Source organism: Saccopteryx leptura, chromosome X (assembly GCF_036850995.1).
Source record: "Saccopteryx leptura isolate mSacLep1 chromosome X, mSacLep1_pri_phased_curated, whole genome shotgun sequence".
NCBI classification, from domain to species: Eukaryota; Metazoa; Chordata; class Mammalia; order Chiroptera; family Emballonuridae; genus Saccopteryx; species Saccopteryx leptura.
The window spans coordinates 38,936,962-38,957,968 of NC_089516.1; the positions used below are offsets into that span (position 1 = coordinate 38,936,962).

A 21,007-nucleotide genomic window follows, 5' to 3' on the forward strand; every position below is an offset into this window, starting at 1 on the left:
TCTCTCTTCCTCTCCCCCTTTCTCTTAAAAAAACAAAAACAAACAAAAACTCTTTCTCACTTCACAGAATGCCTCTATACTTTGAAAAAGTTACCTCCATTTTGTAGAAACTTCTTCTCTTTATGGAAGGGACCTTCTTTTTTTCAAAGATACTTCAATTTTGCCTGACCTGTGGTGGTGCAGTGGATAAAGTGTCGACCTGGAAATGCTGAGGTCGCCAGTTCGAAACCCTGGGCTTGCCTGGTCAAGGCACATATGGGAGTTGATGCTTCCTGCTCCTCCCCCCTTCTCTCTCTCTGTCTCTCTCTCCTCTCTCTCCCTCTCTGTCTCTCTCCTCTCTAAAAATAAATAAATAAAAGATACTTCAATTTTAAAGAAAATCTCTCCATTTTGCAAGAGGAAACACCTTACTTGCTGGGATGGTTCCCATTTCCAGAAGTGTCTTCACTCTGGAGAAGGTGCCTCCATCTCTCTGCAGCCCTGTGTTTCATAAGGCCAGTCTGCTTCAGGGAAGGAACCTTGCAGCTACCCCCGGGCCGCCTCCTGCACTTCTCACACTTGACGCCGCTTTGTGTTTGGACTTTCAGAGAACATCTGCCAGGTCAAGCAAGGCCTGGGTGTGGTGTGGCCACAAAGGTGAAGCGGCCCAGCTGAGCTGCACCTCATGTGCAAAGGGCTGGTGGAAAGTGGGGGAGCTATGCCTTTACCCCCGCTTTTTTCTCAAGTTGAGGGACTTTTCTGCCCCCCGTGGAGCTGGCTTCCCAAAAGGCACTTTCTTATTTGCTGTTGTTCTTACTTCTCCACTCCTTCTATTCCTTTTTCCCCACCCCACTCCACCCGCAGGAATTCCAGCAGTCCCTGGGGCCCACCTCAGCCTGGAGAGGCAGAGATCTGGGCATGCTTTGAGGATTAGGAGGCCTGAGTGCTGCTCCATCCCACTCTGACGTCTCTCCAGTTCCTCACTGTGTGGAGCGCACACACAGTTCTCTCCATTCTGCAAATGGGGAAATTGGGGTCCAGAGCTGTGACGTCTCTCCCCAGATTACCAGGGAGTTAATGGCCTGGCGGAGGTTCAGTCTGAGGTCCTATTAGCTGTTTTGAGATTAAGCCAAGACTACAGCTGGGAAAAGGGGGTTCTTCTGGCCAAGAAGGGGGAAAGCTGGGAGCTGAAACTCCCAGAAAGAGCTGAGGGAGAAGCAAGGGCTGTTTCCCTTGGGAATGGGCAGCCGAAGGAGTCCTTGTCCTCAGACCAGCTCAAGGTAGAGCTGCTCTGCCAGTAAACCCAGAAGCATGTGCTCAGGACACCTACCACGCAGGGACTTGAAGCAACCAGAAACAATTTTTGGAATGTTTTTTCTATTTCAGTAACAATAAGGTGTCATGGGAAACTTCAAAATTCCGTTATATTTTTAACACTTATTTCACAATTCTGTATGATTTATAGCTCATTGAATTTGATGCGGGGGAGGGATGGGGCATCATTGTCTTTTTACTGCCACCTGCCTCGGGTAGGAATCCCACCCCGAGCTGAGGAGCTGTTGTGGAGAGCGGGGCTAGATTCAGTCAGTGTCTGTCTGGCTGGTTTGCTTGTGTTTCTCCCTGTGTCGATAGTTTTGTGTTGGGTTGTGGCGGGCGGGTTTACATATATCTGTGTGAGTAATTTTGTGTCTCTGTGGATGTGGCTTTCAAGTCTAACACTCATTGCTCTGTGGATCAGGGACACTATGCTGTTTCCCTTCATTGTCTCATGGACTCCCCAAACCAGGGAGCTGTTATTATTACCCTATTTTCCAGATGAGAAAACTGAGGCTCAAATAGCTGGCTTGCCCAGGATTACACAGCTGGTAAATGGGGATGTTGGGATTTAACTGCTGTGTGACTCCTGAACCAGATGTTTCTAATGAAGGTGCTGCAGCACCTTAACCCATGCTGTGCAGTCATCATATGTGATCACGCCACCCTTCTTTGGAATAGCCAAGTACCACAGGTTTTTAATTATTGTCTTAGTTTTTTGTAAATAATACAAGATTCAAGGTTATCCTTGAAATCATGGCACTGTCACAAGCATTCAGGAGCCCACTGCAGGCTAACAGGGCAGAGTCCACAGCTTGCCTGAGGCTTAAGTGGACAAACATCTGGGGGTTGAAAGTCTGTCTCTGTTTCATTCACTCGAAGCCCTCCTTGACTAGGGTTGCTAGACTTCACCCAAAAAAGTACTGTTAGATTTGAATTTCAGAGATGCAACAAATAATTTTTAGTATAGCATAGTAAGTTTTGAGCATAAGTATGCATGAGACATGCTTACACTAAGAAATTATTCCTTGTTTTTCTGCAATTCAAATTTAACTGGGCAGCCTGTATTTTATCTGGCCACTCTGTGGCCGGCCTCCCCTCCCCTGCACTTCCTGAGCCGCGCTGAGCTGCTCCTGAATGAGGGTCTCTTGTCCTGGAGATTGGGGAGATTGGGAGCTCTCTGAAGGTCAGGGCCAAGATTGTTCTCCAGACTGCTGGGGGCCTGTCGGGATGCAAAGCCGCACCTCCCTCCACCCCACAGCAGTGCTGGGGCAGTGCCCAGGGTGTGCTTCCCTTGGATGATGAGAGACGCCCTAGTGGTAGCAGTGGTTGGATGCGTGTACGGTGTGCCAAGCATATTGCACAGGGACCTGTGAACAGCTCTGAGGTTCTCACTGGGTCTTTGAGGACTGTGCACAGTTGGTTTGTGGCTGGATACGTTTTCACGAAGTGTTATGAGGTTTGGTGGTGTGACTTTGTGTGTGTGTGGGGAGGGGGCTTTTGTGGCCTCTGCTCCGATGAACGAACACTGCGGACTCTGCTGAACCCGGGAGTAGAGGGGGCAGTGCTGGTGGAGGACCTTGTCAGGTGTGTAGATGCGGGTGTGCTTGCGTGTGTGAGAGAATATTGTGGATTATCAACCACAAAAAATGGGCTGGAGAAAAGCAAAGCAGGCCCTAGCCGGGTGGGGCAGAGATGGAAAAGTGGGAAAGGCTGTGGTATCTAGGAAGGGGAGGGCCTCCCCTGGGAGCTCCCATCGAGCAGGGATAGGATTTTTATATCCCCCAGAACAGACTTTTCCAGACTCGGAGCAGAGCTCAGAAATATTTGGGGGATTAAATGAATGCAAGAGAAGCCAGAAAGTCCAGCGGGTCATGAGGGGCCATGGAAGCCTAGCTGAGAATTTCCTGTTTTCCCCATGGGAGTCACAGAAGATTCTTTTGCAGGTAAGTGGCATGACCTGAGTTGATGGTTCATGCAGACACCTGGACGGAGCGAGACCTGGGGCCAACAGGCACGCCAAGGGAAAACGGGACAGGGAAATGTAGGCAGAGGGATGGGGGAGGCATTGAAATAGGACAGGGAAGGATTTTGAATCTTCTTTCCCTCAGTGGAGCCTTGCTTGGCCTGGGCTCCTGAGCTGGAACCGTTATTCATCTCCCAGTGGGTGGGCGTGGGGCGGTGCTCTCCCCAGCCACACTGCAGCTCCCCCTTCCCGAGCACTGAAGTCCACACCCCTGCTCCCCGTGGTTCCGCTCCTCTCCAGCCTCGCTATGGAGAGCATGGTTAAGAAAGGAGTCCACTCTAGGACCAGTGTGCTGAAAGTCTGCTGCTGACTTGCTGTGTGATCTTGAGCAAGTCATTGCCCCTCTCTTTGTCTTCATCTCCTCATTAAAAACTGGGCTGAAAATCCCTGCCCCTCTCACCTGGGGATCCAGGGTGTCCCAGAATATCTGAATTTCATTCAGCTTCTCATTTTGCAAGGCTGCCTGAACGGAGTCAGAGAGAAAGGAGAGGCAGGCTTATCTGTGGGCTCCCAGGTGAGATGGGTGAGGAGGGAACAGAGGCTGGGCCACAGCAGGACCATGGGGGTGGTATGGTCACCCTATTCCTAGGACAAACAGTGCAGCAAAGGGAGAGAAGCCCCAGCCATGGGCCCCACTACCCTGTACAAGCTGGGTGGAGATGGCTTGCCTAGGAAGACCTAGCTGCTTTGAGGTGTGGAGATAAGGCCAGGTTGGTTCCTCCAGGCCTGTGAAGGCAGAATAGGGGCACCTGGGACCCCATCACCTATGTGTGTATCTCTGAGTGCAGTCTCTCCGTGGTGGAGTGCCTGACTTTAATTCTGGACCTCTGGCCCTGTCAGCTACTCTGTTTGTCTCTCACTTTCTCTGGCCATATGTCTCTCGAATTATGTCTCTTCATGTGCCACCCTCCAGGTGATTCATCCTCCTAAACTGCTGCGAACCAGCACAGCTAGTAATTCCAGGTCCTGAGTGGGAACGGGTGCGGAATTAAGAAAATAGGCTTAAAGGAAAAGGATGGGACTGGGAGGCCTCTGCAATGCTGATGGCAAGAACAGAGCTCACTCTCCACCCTCCCTGTCTATCTGCTTTCTTTATAGGGCAAAGTGAGTTCATTAGCAAATCAAAGAGATTTTTTATTACATTTCTAAGGCAACCTAAGAATTCTCCCAAGTGCAGAAAACCCCCACCATACATAACATCTTAACTTCACAAAACAAAGGATTGCCTCCAGTCTTTCTGAGGAAGTGAGGATAGGATGAGTATAAACAATCCAGCACCACAGTTAACATGAAGGTGTGGAAAAAAATAGCCTTTAGCAACTTCACAGAACAAGTGAGGTGGGGGGTTGGGCAGACTGTCAGCTTACTGCCAGTTCCCCACACCTCTGTCCCCCAAAAATCTAAACTGCAAAGACCCTGTTGGCTTTCGGTCCCCAAAGCTCAACCCCACACCCAGGAAGGGTAGGGCAGGACCAGGCCAGGCTGTGCTGTGTAGGGCTGGATGCTCAGCCCAGCTGAGCTGAGAGCAGCACCTCCTCCCTCCCAGCCAGGGCCCTGCCAGCTCAGGTGGGAAAGGAAGTGAGGAAACTGTACCCAAAGCAAGGTACAGGGTGGGGGGAGGGGACTCAATCATGGGGACTGGGAGGGAACCATGGCCTGAGTCCACTGGGGTCTCTGTGTCTGGACTGTGACCAGGGTGGCGTTAGGGACTCAGGGAAGCTGCAGGACCTGTGGGTGTTGGGCTACTCCTTCCCTCTAGGACTGGGAGGCCTCAAATTCCCTGCAACTCTTTTTCAGCCTGTGTGACTCTGTAGGGTGTCTCTGTGTGTGTTTAGCTGTATTCTTGTAAGAGAGGCCATAAGACTTATTAGACCAAGAGGCAAGTGGGGTGTGTGTGTGTGTGTGTGTGTGTGTGTGTCTGTGTGTGTGTGTGTCTGAGCCCCTAAGAGCCGAGGACATCATGGACATGTTTGTTTCATGTGTACGACTTAGTTATGCCATGTGTCTGTGATTATGTCTTTGTGTTTCTGGTACATGGCAATATGTGATTTTGTCCTGAGGTTGTGTCTGATATGACATGATGACGCTGTGTGGCTATAGTCTTTGTGACTGTGTGAACTATTTGCAGGTATATGAACCTGAGACACCATATTATGGTATGGTACTCTTGTCCTGAAATTGTGAAACAGTATAAATGACAGTGCATATCTTTGTGACTCAGTAGAACCATGTTTGAGGCATATATAGTGGGTATATGATAATAAATGGTTGGGTGATTATTGTGAGAAGCTGTTTGTGAAATGGTAAGCTTGCATCGTGTGACTGTGTCTTTGTGACTGTAAATGAGCATGTTCACCGGCATGTGCAATACATGAGGCTGTGTGATAACTCATGAGGTTGTGACTGTGGGGTTTTTTGTTTTGTTTTGTTTTTACGAGAGAAAGAGACAGATAGGAAGGGAGAGAGATGACAAGAATCAATTTGTAGTTGCATCACTTTAGTTGTTCATTGATTGCTTCTCATACATGCCTTGACCGGGAGCTCCAGCCAATCCAGTGACCCTTTGCTCAAGCAAGTGACCATAGGGTCATGTCTATGATCCCATGCTCAAGGCGGCAGCCTCAGGGTTTCAAACCTGGGACCTCAGCGTTCCAGGTCAACACTCTGTCCATTGTGCCACCATTTGTCAGGCATGATTGTGGGTCTTTGTGACTATATATGACCAGCTTTTCAGGAGCATGACGGCATGTGACTGAATGTTTTAATTTATGTGGCTCTGCAGTTGTGTGACACAGTAAAATAATACCATGTGACTCTGTGACTGAGTTGGCCTGTTTGTGACTGGTCGTGTATGAGACTGTGACACAGGATAACATTACCCTCTGTGGCTGTGAGAAGCCACGTGGCTATGGCATTGCAAAACCGACTCCATATGCAAGTGGGAGCTCGACTGCCTCTCGCTTGCTCATCCTCAAACCTGTTTGCCTGGATCCTTCCCTACACGACAGCCTTTTTATGGCTCCCTTCTGCCCACAGGATGGTCACCCCACTCCTCAGCCTGCCATCCAGGCCTTGCCCTCTCTGCTGTGGCCTCCACTGACTTCTTAATCACCTGAATCCCCCAACCGCTCTGCCCAGCCCGACTGAGCCTCACACTCCTTCCCTGAGGGCATGCCGTCCCCTGGAGGGAGGGTCCCTTACTGCCGGGAGGGTCCCTTACTGCCGGCTAGACCAGATTTTCTCTCCCAAGTGTGATCATCGCTCGCCAGGACCAAAGGCAGAAGTGGGTTTAGGGAGGCAAGAGGGACAGTGCGAAAAAGCCTCCCGTTTTCTGAATTTGTTGCTGTCTTAAAGCTATTCTTGTGACTTAAAGAGTGTGTGTGTGTGTGTGTGTGTGTGTGTGTGTGATGCTGAGACTTTAAGAACCAAAACTCTTGCTCATGAGATAAACGATTTTATCATTTACCAGACACTGAGCTATATAAAATTGTAGATAAAGAAGTCCACATATCCTTAGGACCTTAAGAAAAAGGGTAAAGTATGGTTTAGGCTGAGCATACCCACTTTGGCTATATAAACAAGGCCTGGAAACACATAAGCAAATATAGAGTGTTTACTCCCACCCCCACCTGGTTAAACTCTCAAGTAAATAATGCCTACTGACATTTGAGGAATCAATGTATTGATCACAAAGAACTCTTGTGTTGTCAAAGGTCTTGCCGAGTGATAAAGACTGCCAGTCACAGCCCTAGGCCTGACTCCCCATCTGAGGGCGTGGATGGGGCCCTCCCCAGAAAGGCAGTGTGGCCAGGAAAGGGGCTCAGGGAAACTCAATACCCCAAATACCTGATAAAAGATGCTACTCCCCAGCCCCCTTGGCAGTAATGCCAATTGCTTCACACCCAGTTTTTCCTTTGCTGCAGGGCTGCACCAGGGAAACCGGATGCTGGTTAAAAGTTTGTCCCTTGACCCTGGCCAGAGCATTGAGCCTCATCCGGAAGGTCCCCAGCGGCTTCGCTCAGACCCAGGACCCCCTACTGAAATCCCCAGCCAGCGTCCTTCACCACTGAAGCGGGCACCGGGCCCAAAGCCACAGGGTAAGTTATTCCAGAGAGTGGCAAAGAAATGGCCCAGAGGAGGGGGCAGAGGAAGGGAAAGGTTGGCTGATGGCAGAGGAGAGGGCATGTTAGAACAGGAAGCACTGTGGTCCAGGGGCAGAAGGCTGTGGCTTGGAGCTGATGTGTGCATACTGGGATCTCACCTTAGGCCTGCTCTGTGCCTCCCTCCGGCAAAGGTGCAGACTGGGGCTTTGTGGTGGGGCTTGTGGCCTGGCTCTGACAGCCTCATCCAAACCCAGCTCATTGAGATCTCTCTCTTTTCTCTGTTCACCTTTCCAGTCCCCCCAAAGCCCAGCTACCTGCAGATGCCCCGGATGCCCCCTCCTCATGAGCCCATCCCCCCTCCACCATCGCGCCCACTGCCTGCAGACCCCCGAGTGGCCAAGGGCCTGGCTCCCAGGTCGGAGGCTGGCCCCAGTTCTGCAGCAGTATCCTCGCTGATTGAGAAATTTGAAAGGTGAGCCGGGTCCCTGGGGGGCCCAGGGGGGTGGGGAGGGCTCGGAATAGGAAGAACAGTTGTAAGTAAGACAGGCCTCTCAGTCAAGCTCATACCCTGCTTCCCTGTGTGTCCACCGCCCGCCTCAGAGAGCCTGTGATTGTTGCCTCGGATAGGCCAGCTCCTGGCCCCAGCCCAGGTCCCACAGAGCCAGCCATGTTGCCACAGCCACCCCTGCAGCCACCAGCGCCCCAGCTCCCTGAGGGTGAGGCCTCCCGCTGCCTATTCCTGCTGGCTCCTGTGCCACGGGATGGTGAGAAGGTGCCCAACCGGGACAGCGGCATTGACAGCATCAGCTCACCATCCAACAGCGAGGAGACCTGCTTCGTCAGTGATGATGGACCCCCCAGCCACAGCCTCTGCCCCGGGCCCCCTCCCCTGGCCAGTGTCCCTGTTGCTTTGGCCGACCCCCACCGGCCCAGCTCCCAGGAGGTTGATAGTGACCTGGAGGAGGAGGACGACGAGGAGGAGGATGAGAAGGACAGAAAACTCCCAGTGCCCCTGATGGAGAGACAGGAGTCTGTGGAGGTACTGACCTGACCCATGTTCACTCGGTGGCAAGACCAGGTGGAGAAACCAGGAGCCTGACTGGTCCGCTTGGCTCTTCTCCTAGCTCAGTACTTCCCCAAACAAAGCGTGTTTCCTTTCATGAGATCGGGCTTCCCTGTCCCCCCGGTACTAAATGTGGGTAGCAAACCCCTGCTCCTCACCCCAATCACTGTGACTTCAAAATGGCCACTTGGAAAAATTGTTCTACCCTCATCAGGCCCATTAGCTGGGCCTCGGTTTTTCCATCTTGAAGATCAGCATCGTGGGTGGGAATCTGTCAAGTCCTTTCTAGCTGGAAAATCCCAAACTTAATAGCTAGGCGATGTTGGGCAAGTTTCTGCTCTCTCACCACAAACCTCATTTTCCTTACTTGTAAAGTAGGAAGTGTCTCGTGTCCAGAGAGACTTCATGACAGGTGTACTCCTGTCATGAGGGGCCCACGAGCTCGTCCCTAAGGAACCTGAGGCTCCGGGGATGAAGGCTTTCAGCAGCAGGAACCTCTTTCTGGGCCCGGCAGCCTCTCACTGCTTCCAAAGGCATCGCTAGGTCACAATCAAGATGCCTGCTCTCCCAGAACCCAGCCTAAGAGTGGGAGCTGAGGCCAGGTACTCAGCAGATACATGGCCAACGAACAGGACTGAGCCAACACGCAATGAGTTTTACTCATTTGTAGACTTTTGTGTTTTCCTCCCACCCCAGATACCCAGCAAGCCTTTGCTGACTGTACTGAGTGGGTGAATAACTAAAAGTTATAGACTACTTAATCTGTAGTCTGCTATGTTTTATTTATGTTAAGTCATTTAATTGTCTCAATTACAAATGGATTTAGGCCCTATTATTATCTGTATGTGTAGATAATGAGACTTAAATACAGAGCAGTTGCACAACTTATGCAAGCTAATGTATGGAAGAGCTTGGATTTGAACCCAGGAAGTCTGACTTCCTGACCCACATGCCTAATCACTGCACTATGCTGAATGAGAGAGCAGATCACTGGGCGCATGAGTGAAGGAGCGTATGACATCTGAATTATAGGTGGCTTTTATGATACACTGGCTAGTCAGGGATGCAGCTAGGGGCCTTATAGGTCTAGAAGTGGGAGGTACGGTGATCTCTGAGTGACATTAGACTTAGAGTAGCATTTGAACTCTTCCAAGAATTCTGGGGGCTTGGGTGAGGGTTAGGGTACAAGACGATTGGTCAGCGGTTGCCTCTTCTCCTTTCCAGCTGACTGTGCAACAGAAGGTGTTCCACATTGCCAATGAGCTCCTGCAAACTGAGAAGGCCTACGTTTCCAGGCTCCATCTCCTAGACCAGGTGAATAGCCCCTCAGGGGTCCCAGGGCCTTAGTATCTGATAGCTGAATGCCAAGAAGAAAGTGATAGACCAGAGCCTAGCTCTACCATAGGGGCCAGAATCTAGAGAAGCAGTAAGACTCTTCTCTGACCTTGACCCCCCTCCTGTCCTTGAAGTCACCTTTGAGTATGGCCCCAACCTTGATCTTTGTCCCACAACCCTCATTCCTAACCCTGGGCAAGTATACCTGTCCTGACTGTGACTCTGACCCAGATCCTGAATTTACCCTTGGCTGTACACCAGACCTTGAACCTCATTTTAACCCTGACTCCAAATCCACTAGAAGCACTAACGGTAAAGATTTTTGTCTGCTATCTTCACTGCCTGACACACAGTAGGCACTAAAAGTATCTGCTAAACTACCAGATCTAATTCCAGCCTTCTCTCTGACCCTCAGTCTAATCCTGACCTTGACCCTAGTCCTGACTCCTCATTGTTCCAGTACCGACCTCCAGGTCCTGATCTTGACAACCGGAAATCCAACCGTGCATGTAAACCTAACTACATTCCCTCTCCCCTCAGTCTCCAGACCATGCTGGTCCCGAAGGTCTACAGACCCACTCACACACACTGCCCTCCACAGACCCACTCACAAACACTGCCCTCCACAGACCCACTCACACACACTGCCCTCCACAGACCCACTCACACACACTGCCCTCCACAGACCCACTCACACACACTGCCCTCCACAGACCCACTCACAAACACTGCCCTCCACAGACCCACTCACAAACACTGCCCTCCACAGACCCACTCACAAACACTGCCCTCCACAGACCCACTCACACACACTGCCCTCCACAGACCCACTCACACACACTGCCCTCCACAGACCCACTCACACACACTGCCCTCCCCTGCAAGCTGCCCCTCCCCTAGCTAAGCCCCAGGTCCAGCTGGGCTGAGCACTCCTGCCCTGCCCTACAGGTGTTCTGTGCCCGGCTGCTGGAAGAAGCTCGGAACCGCAGTTCCTTCCCTGCTGACGTTGTCCACGGCATCTTCTCTAACATCTGCTCCATCTATTGCTTCCACCAGCAGTTCCTGCTACCTGAGCTAGAGAAGCGCATGGAAGAATGGTGAGGGGCCCCAGATCTAGGCTCCTCGACCCCCTGTCCACTTGCCTGTTGAGCCCACACCAGATGTGTGCACAGGTTCATTCCTGCCTGCCTTTGCCTCTTACTGCCTTTACAGAAAGAATATCAGACCCAAGCTCTGCTTTCTAGGCCCTCCCAGACTAGAAACACAGTCCAGGACTCATTAAATTATAACAGAATAGCAGAACCCTTAAGAGTATGAGGTTGAAAGCCAAATTGGCTGGGTTCAAATTCCAGCTTTGCCATTTGTAGCTTTGTGATGTTAGGTTTCTTAAATTACTGTGCTTCAGTTTCCTCTCCATGAAATAAGGGTAGCAATAATAGCCTAGCTTGTAGGGTTGTTTCAAGGACTAAATTAGTTGATCCATATAGAGAGCTTAGAATAGTACTCGTTATATAATAAGTGCTCAATGAATGTGAGCTGCTGTTACTTTTTTAAATGTTTGTTTTATTGATTTTAGAGAGAGGAAGGGAAAGAGAGGCAAAGAAAGGAACACCGATCTGTTTCTGTATGTGCCCTGACCAGGGATCAAACCTGTAACCTCTGCATTTTGGGAAAATGCTCTAACCAACCGAGTTATCCAGCAAGGGCTGTTTATTGTTTTTTGTTTTTGTTTTGTTTGTTTGTTTTTTAATTTTTTTTTTAAATTTTTCTGAAGTTGGAAACAGGGAGGCAGTCAGACAGACTCCCGCATGCGCCCGACCGGGATCCACCCGGCACGCCCACCAGGGGATGATGCTCCGCCCATCTGGGGCGTTGCCCTGTTGCAACCAGGGCCATTCTAGCACCTGAGGCAGAGGCCACAGAGCCATCCTCAGCGCCCGGGCCAACTTTGCTCCAATGGAGCCTTGTTGCGGGAGGGGAAGAGAGAGACAGAGAGGAAGGAGAGGGGGAAGGGTGGAGAAGCAGATGGGCACCTCTCCTGTGTGCCCTGGCTGGGAATCGAACCCAGGACTCCTGCATGCCAGGTTGACACTCTACTACTGAGCCAACCGGCCAGGGCCGTTTTTGTTTTGTTTTATTAGTGCTATGACAGAGCTCAGACTAGGAGACTGGGGGGATCCAGAAAAATGGACCAAACCTAGCCTGGCAGATTAGAGAAGGACCCAGGGAGGAGGTGATGCCTGAGTTGAGGACTGAGGTAGAAGGGCAGCGTGACAGGCGATCTCCTGGCCTCAGGCTCTCCTCTTCCAATCCATCCTTTAGAGTCATATGGTCTTTCTGAACAATAATCAGATCATGTCATTTCCTGCTTTAAATCATCTCTCCACTCCCCACACCTACAGGATATGTCCCCCTCACCAGACAGTGACCAGAAAGGGCTGTCACTAAGCCAATTCCTACATTTCTACAACTGACTGTGACCCTTGAAGGCTGGACCAGGCACAGCCCTGTGTGCCCCCTAGCTAATTGAGACTCCTGAGGAGGGTGACCAGGCCTGGTCACTTTGCCTGCCCTACCAGACCCTCTCGGGGCTCCACTAAGTGTGACTCATTGGTGTCCCCAGAATCATTCAGCACAAGACTTGGTACAGAATCAGGGTACAAAGTGGTCCTTGCAGGTAGGTCAGGGCAGGTACTCCAAGACATGACATTTCTGGTGCTTGAACAATGCAGAGTTGGGGCAGGTGGCAGCCCAGGCCATAGTCTCAGGTAAGCTGAGCCTCTTGGCCTAATTGCCCTATAATATAAGCAGAATTTCCAAAGGAGCAGACTGGCTGAGAAGTAGACTTCTAGGATTTAGAGACCTCATAGGTCTCTGCCTGGGGCTGGAGACCTATGGGGTGAGAGGGACGTTGGGGGACAAGGATCAGCAGGACCATGTCAGCCCCTGCTCCCACCCCAGGGACCGCTACCCCCGCATTGGAGACATCCTGCAGAAGCTGGCGCCCTTCCTCAAGATGTATGGCGAGTACGTGAAAAACTTCGACCGGGCCGTGGAGCTGGTCAACACCTGGACAGAGCGCTCCACCCAGTTTAAAGTGATCATCCATGAGGTGCAGGTAAACGGCAAAGATGGACGGGGAAGATAGGGGAGGAGAGGTCTGCAGTGACCCAGTGGGAGGTCTGTGGCCGGATCTGAGCCCCTCTGCCTCTGCCTGTCACAGAAGGAGGAAGCCTGTGGCAACCTGACACTGCAGCACCACATGCTGGAGCCTGTACAGCGCATCCCCCGCTATGAGCTGCTTCTGAAGGACTATCTGTTAAAGCTGCCCCATGGCTCCCCAGACAGCAAGGATGCTCAAAGTGAGTGCACACACCTGGGCCTAGCCCCCAGCCAAGACTTCATTCACAGGGTCAGCCTTCCATTGCCACATAATTGAAATCCTAGAGTAGGATCTCCAAACGAAAAGGCCCACATTGAGGCTCTAGAGTGAGACCCCAGGATGAATCTCCAGGTTGAGATCTCTGCCTGAGGACCCAGACAGAACATTCAGGAGTCCCCCAGTCTGAAGTTCCCAACTGGAATGACAGAGTTTTTTTGGGGGGGAGGCATACCCAGAATGATTCCCTCAAGGAAGCCAGCCACCTGTTTCCCAGGCCGAGATGCCAGGGCTGACCCCTAGATTTATCCTCAAATGAAGTCCCAAGTCCAGAGGGACTAAGCCACCAAGCTGAGAGCCCAGACTGACCCCTTAGGCTGAACTCTTTTAACTGAAATCTCCACAACTGAGCTCATGGAGCCTCTGATTTTCCATCCTCCACAATTAGAACTCCACTCCATATCTGCTAGCCCCTACCCTGAATGAACCTGCCAAAAGAACCTCCAAGTCTCATCTGAACCCCATAGAATCACCTCTCTACAGGGGGGTGGGAACAGGAAGCATCAACTTGTTTTCTTCTCATATGTGCCTTGACCCGAGAAGCCCAGAGTTTTGAACTGGCGACCTCAGCATTCCAGGCCAATGCTTTATACATTACACCACTTCAGGTCAAGCAGAATCACCTCTTTAGAATTGAGCACCCCAGACTAGGCTCAGTATTTACTGCCTCCAAGGTTTAGATGTCTAGGCTGAGATACAGCCCCTCCCACTGAACCACTAGAAACGTGTTTAATTCGGATTCCTGTAGTATGAGACCCACCTCCAGGGTCACACCCCAAAGAGTGCTCCCCAGAGTCTCTCCAACTTTCTCTTGCCCAGACTGTTATTTCTACTCATTCTTTCATTAACACAACAGCTACTTACTGAGCACCTCCTTGTTCTGTATATTGTCTTAGGCATGGGGGATATGAAGATGAACCAGATAGACAAGGTCCTTGATCTTAGGGAGCATATAGTCTAGTTGGGGATATAGACAAACAAAAAGTACAGCGAGTCCTCGAATAATGCCATTTTCTTCAATGCCATTTCATTAGAATGTTGATGAGATGCCATAAGAACTTAAGCCTTGCCTATATCAAATAGCCTGTGCTAAAACTGGTTTCATTATACATCATTTCTCCACAGTTCCAAGAACCAATTGATGACCTTGAGGACTTACTGTAATGAATACACAGGAGAATATTAGATATGTGCTCTGTGTAATTCAGAGAATAAGAGAGTGATGTAACTAACTGGGGGGGGGGGGCTCTCTGAATAGAAGATATTTGAATCCTACCTGACTAACAAGAAAGGAGACACACGTCAATTAGGGGAGAGCACTGATTAGGGAGGCAACAGCAGGTACAGAGTACCTAAGGGGAAGGTTAGTGGAGCGGGTGGCAGCTTGCTTATCTCTGGACCACCAGGAGGGCCAGTGTGACCTGAACATGACAAGTCAGGCTAGAATGGTAGAAACAGTATTGGAGAGAGGAGAAAGTCTCTGAAGGCAAAGACAAGTACAGTAGATGGATTTTATTCTGAGGAGGGAGGGTAGTCATGGAAAGGTACTGACCGAGAGCAAGAGATAGAGTCAAGACACCAGTTAGAAGCATTTTTTACAATTATTTAAGTGAAAAGTTGGCTTATATGAGGACGGTAATAGTGGAAGTAGTGAGAATGGTTGGATTCAATATATATTATACAGTAGACCCGTGAGCAACGTAGGATTAGGAGTGCCAACCACCGTGCAGGCAGAAATCTACATAGAGTTTTGTCTCTCCAAACGCTTAACTACAAATAGCCTACTGTTGAGTGGAAGCCTTACTGACAGTATCAATAGCTGATTAACACATGTCATATGTGTTATATACAGTATTTTTATAATAAAGTAAGGTAGAAAAAAAGAAAATGTCATTAGGAAAAGCATGAAAAAGAGAAAATACATTTATAGAGTTTACTGAATAAAATCCATGTATATGTAGACCCACATAGTTCACACCCATGTTGTTCAGGGTCAAGTGTATTTGGCAGAGCACTAAAGAAACTAGGGTGGGATGGGAGTGCGGCTCAGGAGAAGAAGTCAAGAATGACTTGCAATTTTTTAGCTGGTTGTAATGGTTTCTGAGATGCGCTTAGGAGTTTGATTTTGGACTTGTTCAAAGTGAACTACCAGTTAGACTCATGCCAAAGCCGAGTCTAGAATCCCAGGGAGAGAGATCTAGATGCCACTGGCTCATAGGCAATATGCGAAGCCATGTGGCTGGACACAATCACCAAGGGACTGGGTATAAATAGAGAAGAAAAAGGATCCAAGAACAAAGCCAAGGGAGGTGGAATCAGCAAAGGAGACTTAGAAAGGAACAGCCCTAAATGCAGGAAGAACATCAAGAAAGCGTGAGGTCTGGGAAGCCACAGTCGGGAAGATAGTCATGTCCATGTCCCAGACGGAGCACCCTCCACCCTACCAAATGGGGCACTTTTCTCCTAAGTCTGGACCTCTAGAAAGAACTAAAAATCTAGAAAGTTTGATAGCTAAGCTCTACAGACAGACGTCTTTCCCCAAGTGAGGGCCCCCACTGAGGTGCCAGTATGAGCTATAGAACCTAAACCTGTAGAAAAAGCCTTCCACAGGTTCCCACGGACTGACATCTTTAACCTGAGCCCTGAGGCTGAACCTAGTCTGAAGCCCCAGGCATAGATCCCCGCACTGGTTTTCCCAAACTGAGATCCCAGACTAGGCCTCCAGAATGATCTCCCTACCTGCGCTCTTGAGAGGGTGTTCCCAGTCAGAGCCCTCCGTCTGAGGTCCCAGAGTGAGATTCCCCCAAAAGAGCCCCCAGCCTGATCTCTTTGGCCACCATTCTATAGACAGGTATTGCCAACCCTAACATCCTAGGTTAACGCCTCCATTTACTGTCCCTCAGACCGATACTTCTAGCCTGAGCCCAAAAGACTGACACTCATCCATCCCACAGACTGAGACCACTGAGCCCTCAGACTGGATTCCTAGAGTTCCCCCGTATGAACCCCAGAGGAAACCCTGAGATAGAGCTGCCCAGAGTGAGCTCCAGACAGAAACTTCAGACTTTATTTTCCTAGCCCAGGTCCCCCAAATCAAGCTACCCGTGCCAAGGTCCAAGTCTGTTCTTCCCAGTCTCAACTCCCAGACTGGCTTCCCCCAGACCAGATCCCCCATTTTCTGCCTCCCAGACTTAGATCTATGGATTGAGACTCCCAGGTTGGATCCACCAGATTGAGATTTCCAGATTGAGCCCCCTACTGAAAACTGAGGACACCTCACTGCTCCCGGGGTTCCTACAAGCCTCCCATCTCCTTTCTCCACTCAGAGCCCATGAACTCCACAGGATCCCATGTCCACATTGAGGTTTCAGGACTGAGTTCTCTAGTTTTACTTCCACATTGGGTCCCTAAACTGATATTTCTAAACTGAAATTCTCCAAGTGAGCTCCCTAGACCAAGCCCCGGACTGAGTCCCTTTTTCCATCTGTGAGTCCCTAGGCAAGCTGCTCGGCCTCGCCTCAGGCCTCAGTTTTCTGGTACAGTGGGAATGATAATGATACTTGGCTCAAAGAGATGCCTGCAGGGTAAAGGAGATGGTCCAGGTAAAGCTTTCAACACAGTGCCTGGGGCACATGGTGAGGGCACAATAACTGTTAGCTGTTTTTATTACTGAAGACCCTGGCTAACGCCGTCCATACTAAGTACCCCTGAAATCCGCCTCCAGATTGAGTTCACCAAACTTAGGTTCCTGCTTTGTACCAATCTCGACTCTATCCGTGTCCCCAGAGTGAACCTCAGAGCTTGAGCTTGGGTGAGTGAGCTCCCCACACTGAGCCCAAAGATGCACCCCCTCCGAAAGAACTTCCCAGTCCAGTTTGCTGAGCTTCTCAGAATGAGAATAGACAGTATCAATAGCTGATTAACACATGTCATATGTGTTATATACAGTATTTTTACAATAAAGTAAGGTAGAAAAAAAGAAAATGTCATTAGGAAAAGCATGAAAAAGAGAAAATACATTTATAGAGTTTACTGAATAAAATCCATGTATATGTAGACCCACATAGTTCACACCCATGTTGTTCCCCAGGCCAAGATTAAGCTGATCTCCGCTCAGACTGAAACACTCAGGGGAGCCCCACAAAGTGCCTCTAGGTCTCTACCCCACTGAATTTTATCTCTGGTTCCCCAGACTGACAACCCCACTTTCTACTTCCCAGACTGAATTCTGGTGCCTGGACCCAAGATTGGGCTCCCCGAACCAGGTTAGCTGGAACGTGCCTGAGCTGCCTACCCTAAGCCCAAGACTGAACTCCAGTCATGGTCCCAGACTGCCAAGCCCAGACCAACCCCCACCAAAGCCCCCAGACCAAGCTTCTACAAGGCTTCCAAAACTGCTCCTTAGTTAAACCCCAGATGAATTCGTGGACTGACATTCCCATACTGAACCTCCATAAAGAGCCTGCACACACGGGACCCCTGCCAGACTGTTTCCCACACGAGATCTCCAGAGATCCTGGTAGCAAAGCCTCTAGTCAGAGTGCAGCAGCCAGTGCAGGCCTGAGCTTGTAAGCCCACGGCTTGCCAGAGTCTTCCTTCTGTCCCCTTCCCTGGGTACCTCCTACCTCCACTGACCAGCATGCTCCCTTCCCTGGGGTAGAGGAGATGCAGAATGTATAGGAGAAAGGACAACTGGGAGAGCAGCCCCAGCTCTGATGTAAACTCTGCTGCCTCCCAGGTAGACAACCGAGGGCTGCTACCTCTTCTCTCTGAGTCTGTTTCCCTGTAGGACAAACAGCACAATTACACATATCTTATAGGGTTATTATGAGAATTGAAGAAGCTAATGTATGCAAAGCATCTGTTGGGGAGCCCTGGAGAGGGTAGTAGGGCTTTGACTCCGTTCTAGGGAGCTCCTGATCTACTACAGGATCCAGACGTGTACATATAAACACACAGTGAACACACAGTGTGACCAGTAGGACAGAGTAGAGCTAAGGGGAATGTGAGAACCAGACAGGGTCCTATTCCAGCCTGGGAATTCAGGGCAGGCTTACTGGAGGAGGTGAGCTGAATCCAGAAGACTAAGGACAGTTGGCCAGGTGATGCAAGACAGGACAGGTTGGGAGGCAAGTAGAGGACGTTGGAGAGGTCAGCAGAAGCCAGATCACCAAGGGCTTTGAATGCCAGACTAAAAGGCTAGGTCCTTATCTTGTAGGCATAGGATCCATTGGCAGATCTGAGGAGAGGAGTGACGCCAGCCATGTATGAGAAATCTCCCTCCCGCGGCTAGGGTGGAAGAGTGCTTGGAGGTTGGAGCCTGATGCCTGAAAGGCCTGAGCTGGGCCAGAGGCCACAGGTCTTGACACAAAGACTTGGTCATGGAGGGAGGGCCTCCTAGGAAAGTAAGACGTAGTTTGCCACCCATATACGTCCTCTTCAGAATCACCTGAGCTCCTCCATTACACATTTTCTGAGTGGGAAAATCCAGCACTGTACAGACAAGAGCGGGGTGCAGTGCAGCTGGGCCTCAAGCACGGGCAGGATTTGTTAGTGTATGGAAATATATAGGGACTTATGTCAATATTTTTTCCTGATGATACCTGGTTACTACAGGAAATATGGAAATTATAGGAAAGATGAAAGAGATGGGGGGAATCACCTGTGATAGAAGTCCCCAGAGAATAAGCACAGGAACATTTTGACATATTCCTCCTGGTATTTTTTTATACATATATATTTGTGAAATCAAGAATTTTCAGAATAGCCTGACCAGGTGGTGGCACAGTGGATAGGGCATCAACCTGGGGCGCTGAGGACCCAGGTTTGAAACCCCAAGGTCGCCAGTTTGAGCGCAGGCTCTTCTGGCTTTAGCGCAGAGTCGCCAGCTTGAGCATGAGATCATAGACACGACCCCATGGTCGTTGGCTTCAAGCCCAAGGTCATTGGCTTGAGCAAGAGGTCACTGACTCGGCTGGAGCCTCCCTGGTCAAGGCACATATGAGAAAGCAATCAATTAACAACTAAGGTGCCACAACTATGAGTTGATGCTTCTCATCTCTCTCCTTTCCTTTGTGTCTGTCCCTGCCTGTCCCTTTCTCTCTGTCTCTATCTCTGTCTGTCTCTCTAAAAAAAAAAGTAAAAAATAAATAATTTTCAGTATATATGTTTGTATTCTTTACTTTTCTTAAAATATCCTGAGCATTTCCCAAATTATGAAAAACCCTATATAAGCATAATTTCCTAGTAGACCATTATATGAGTGTACATTAATTTAACTGAACCCCTATAGTTGGACATTTTTGTTTCCAGTTTGACAGTTATAAACACCACTGCAATCAAAGTGTACTTGTACTTAGAACGTGTATTTTCTTAGTATAATTAGAATATTGAGACAAAGAATAGGATCATCTCTTTGTTTCTTTATATGACTTTTCGATTACAAAAGTAAAACAAGTTCTTTGTCAAAAATATGAAAAATACAGAGAACTCTAAAGACAATAAAAACCACCCGTAGTCCCACGATCCAGATACAACTTGTTAAACATGAATATGTTTCTTTCCAGTTACATGTGTAACTATTGTTATTTTTAATGGTAACCATCTTTTTATGTTTGCATGCTATTGACTGCTAGCTAGTCCATGTATTATGACTCTGAGATTGGGGCATTCATTAAGATCGTTTCTGATTTTACGTGATGTTGCTATGGACATCTTTGAGGATGGTGCTTTCTAGGATGGCGAGGGTATGCTCAGGCCAGGAGGAGGTATTCAGGAAGCAAAGAAGCCCCTAAGAGCCTCTTCCCTGCTAGTCTTCCATCTGACTTCCCACTGTGCCCACAGAGTCTCTGGAGCTGATAGCCACAGCAGCAGAGCACTCTAATGCTGCCATCCGCAAAATGGTGAGTGGCCCTTCCAGCCCTGCCCTTCCTTGGCCACCCATCTGTGGTGTCTCTGTCCTGGAGCACTTGCAACTTGTGGGCATCTGAGGGGAGGCCAGCACCCAACCCTGCCTTCTGCTCACTGTGTCTTGCCAGGAGCGAATGCACAAGCTGCTGAAAGTATATGAGCTGCTAGGAGGTGAGGAAGACATTGTCAGCCCCACCAAAGAGCTCATAAAAGAAGGCCACATCCTTAAGCTGTCAGCGAAGAATGGGACCACTCAAGACCGATACCTCATATTAGTAAGTACCAGGTGTGGGTTTGAGGGTGGGCCACGCCCCCCACACATGTTGACCTGGTACTCACTCAAGACTGCATCTCGTGTTAGTCAGTCTTTCCTCCATTAACTCATTATACTTTCACTGCCTACACTAGGAATGTTTTTTCTTCTACAGATGATGTAACTAAGACTGAGAGAGAAGTGACTTGCCCAAGGTCACCCAGCTAAGAAGTGACTCCCTTGCCTAGGCTCTTTCCCTGCATCCTTTGTGCCCTAATCTGGGCTGTTTTCTCCATCTATTGCCTGAGTCCCCAGTAATAAAACTTTAGGAGTTCTGTAACAGTAGGGAGCTGGGCCACAGCCCTCCTGAGTCCTCCGCACATACATTGCAAACCTTTTCCTTCCTAGTTCAATGACCGCCTCCTTTACTGCGTGCCCAGGCTGCGGCTCCTTGGCCAGAAGTTTAGCGTGCGGGCACGCATTGATGTAGACGGCATGGAGGTAAGCACCAGGAGGTGGGAAATGGGGTCTCAAAGTAGGGCCTCGGCGCTGGGTGGTTATAACAAGGGCATTCTGACTTTGACCT

General features: G+C 49.7%; 1 protein-coding gene across 1 annotated transcript in view; it reads left to right on the forward strand.

Moving 5' to 3' along the window:
• Nucleotides 1-21,007, forward strand: part of FGD1 (FYVE, RhoGEF and PH domain containing 1) — a 41,264-nt gene that overhangs the window by 11,020 nt on the left and 9,237 nt on the right. The window contains exons 2-11 of the mRNA XM_066356143.1: nt 7,243-7,416; nt 7,717-7,894; nt 8,023-8,461; nt 9,710-9,799; nt 10,769-10,917; nt 12,782-12,938; nt 13,044-13,182; nt 20,103-20,161; nt 20,297-20,443; nt 20,830-20,922. Coding sequence (XP_066212240.1) covers nt 7,243-7,416; nt 7,717-7,894; nt 8,023-8,461; nt 9,710-9,799; nt 10,769-10,917; nt 12,782-12,938; nt 13,044-13,182; nt 20,103-20,161; nt 20,297-20,443; nt 20,830-20,922 — 1,625 coding nt within the window. The remainder of the gene's footprint in view (nt 1-7,242; nt 7,417-7,716; nt 7,895-8,022; nt 8,462-9,709; nt 9,800-10,768; nt 10,918-12,781; nt 12,939-13,043; nt 13,183-20,102; nt 20,162-20,296; nt 20,444-20,829; nt 20,923-21,007) is intronic.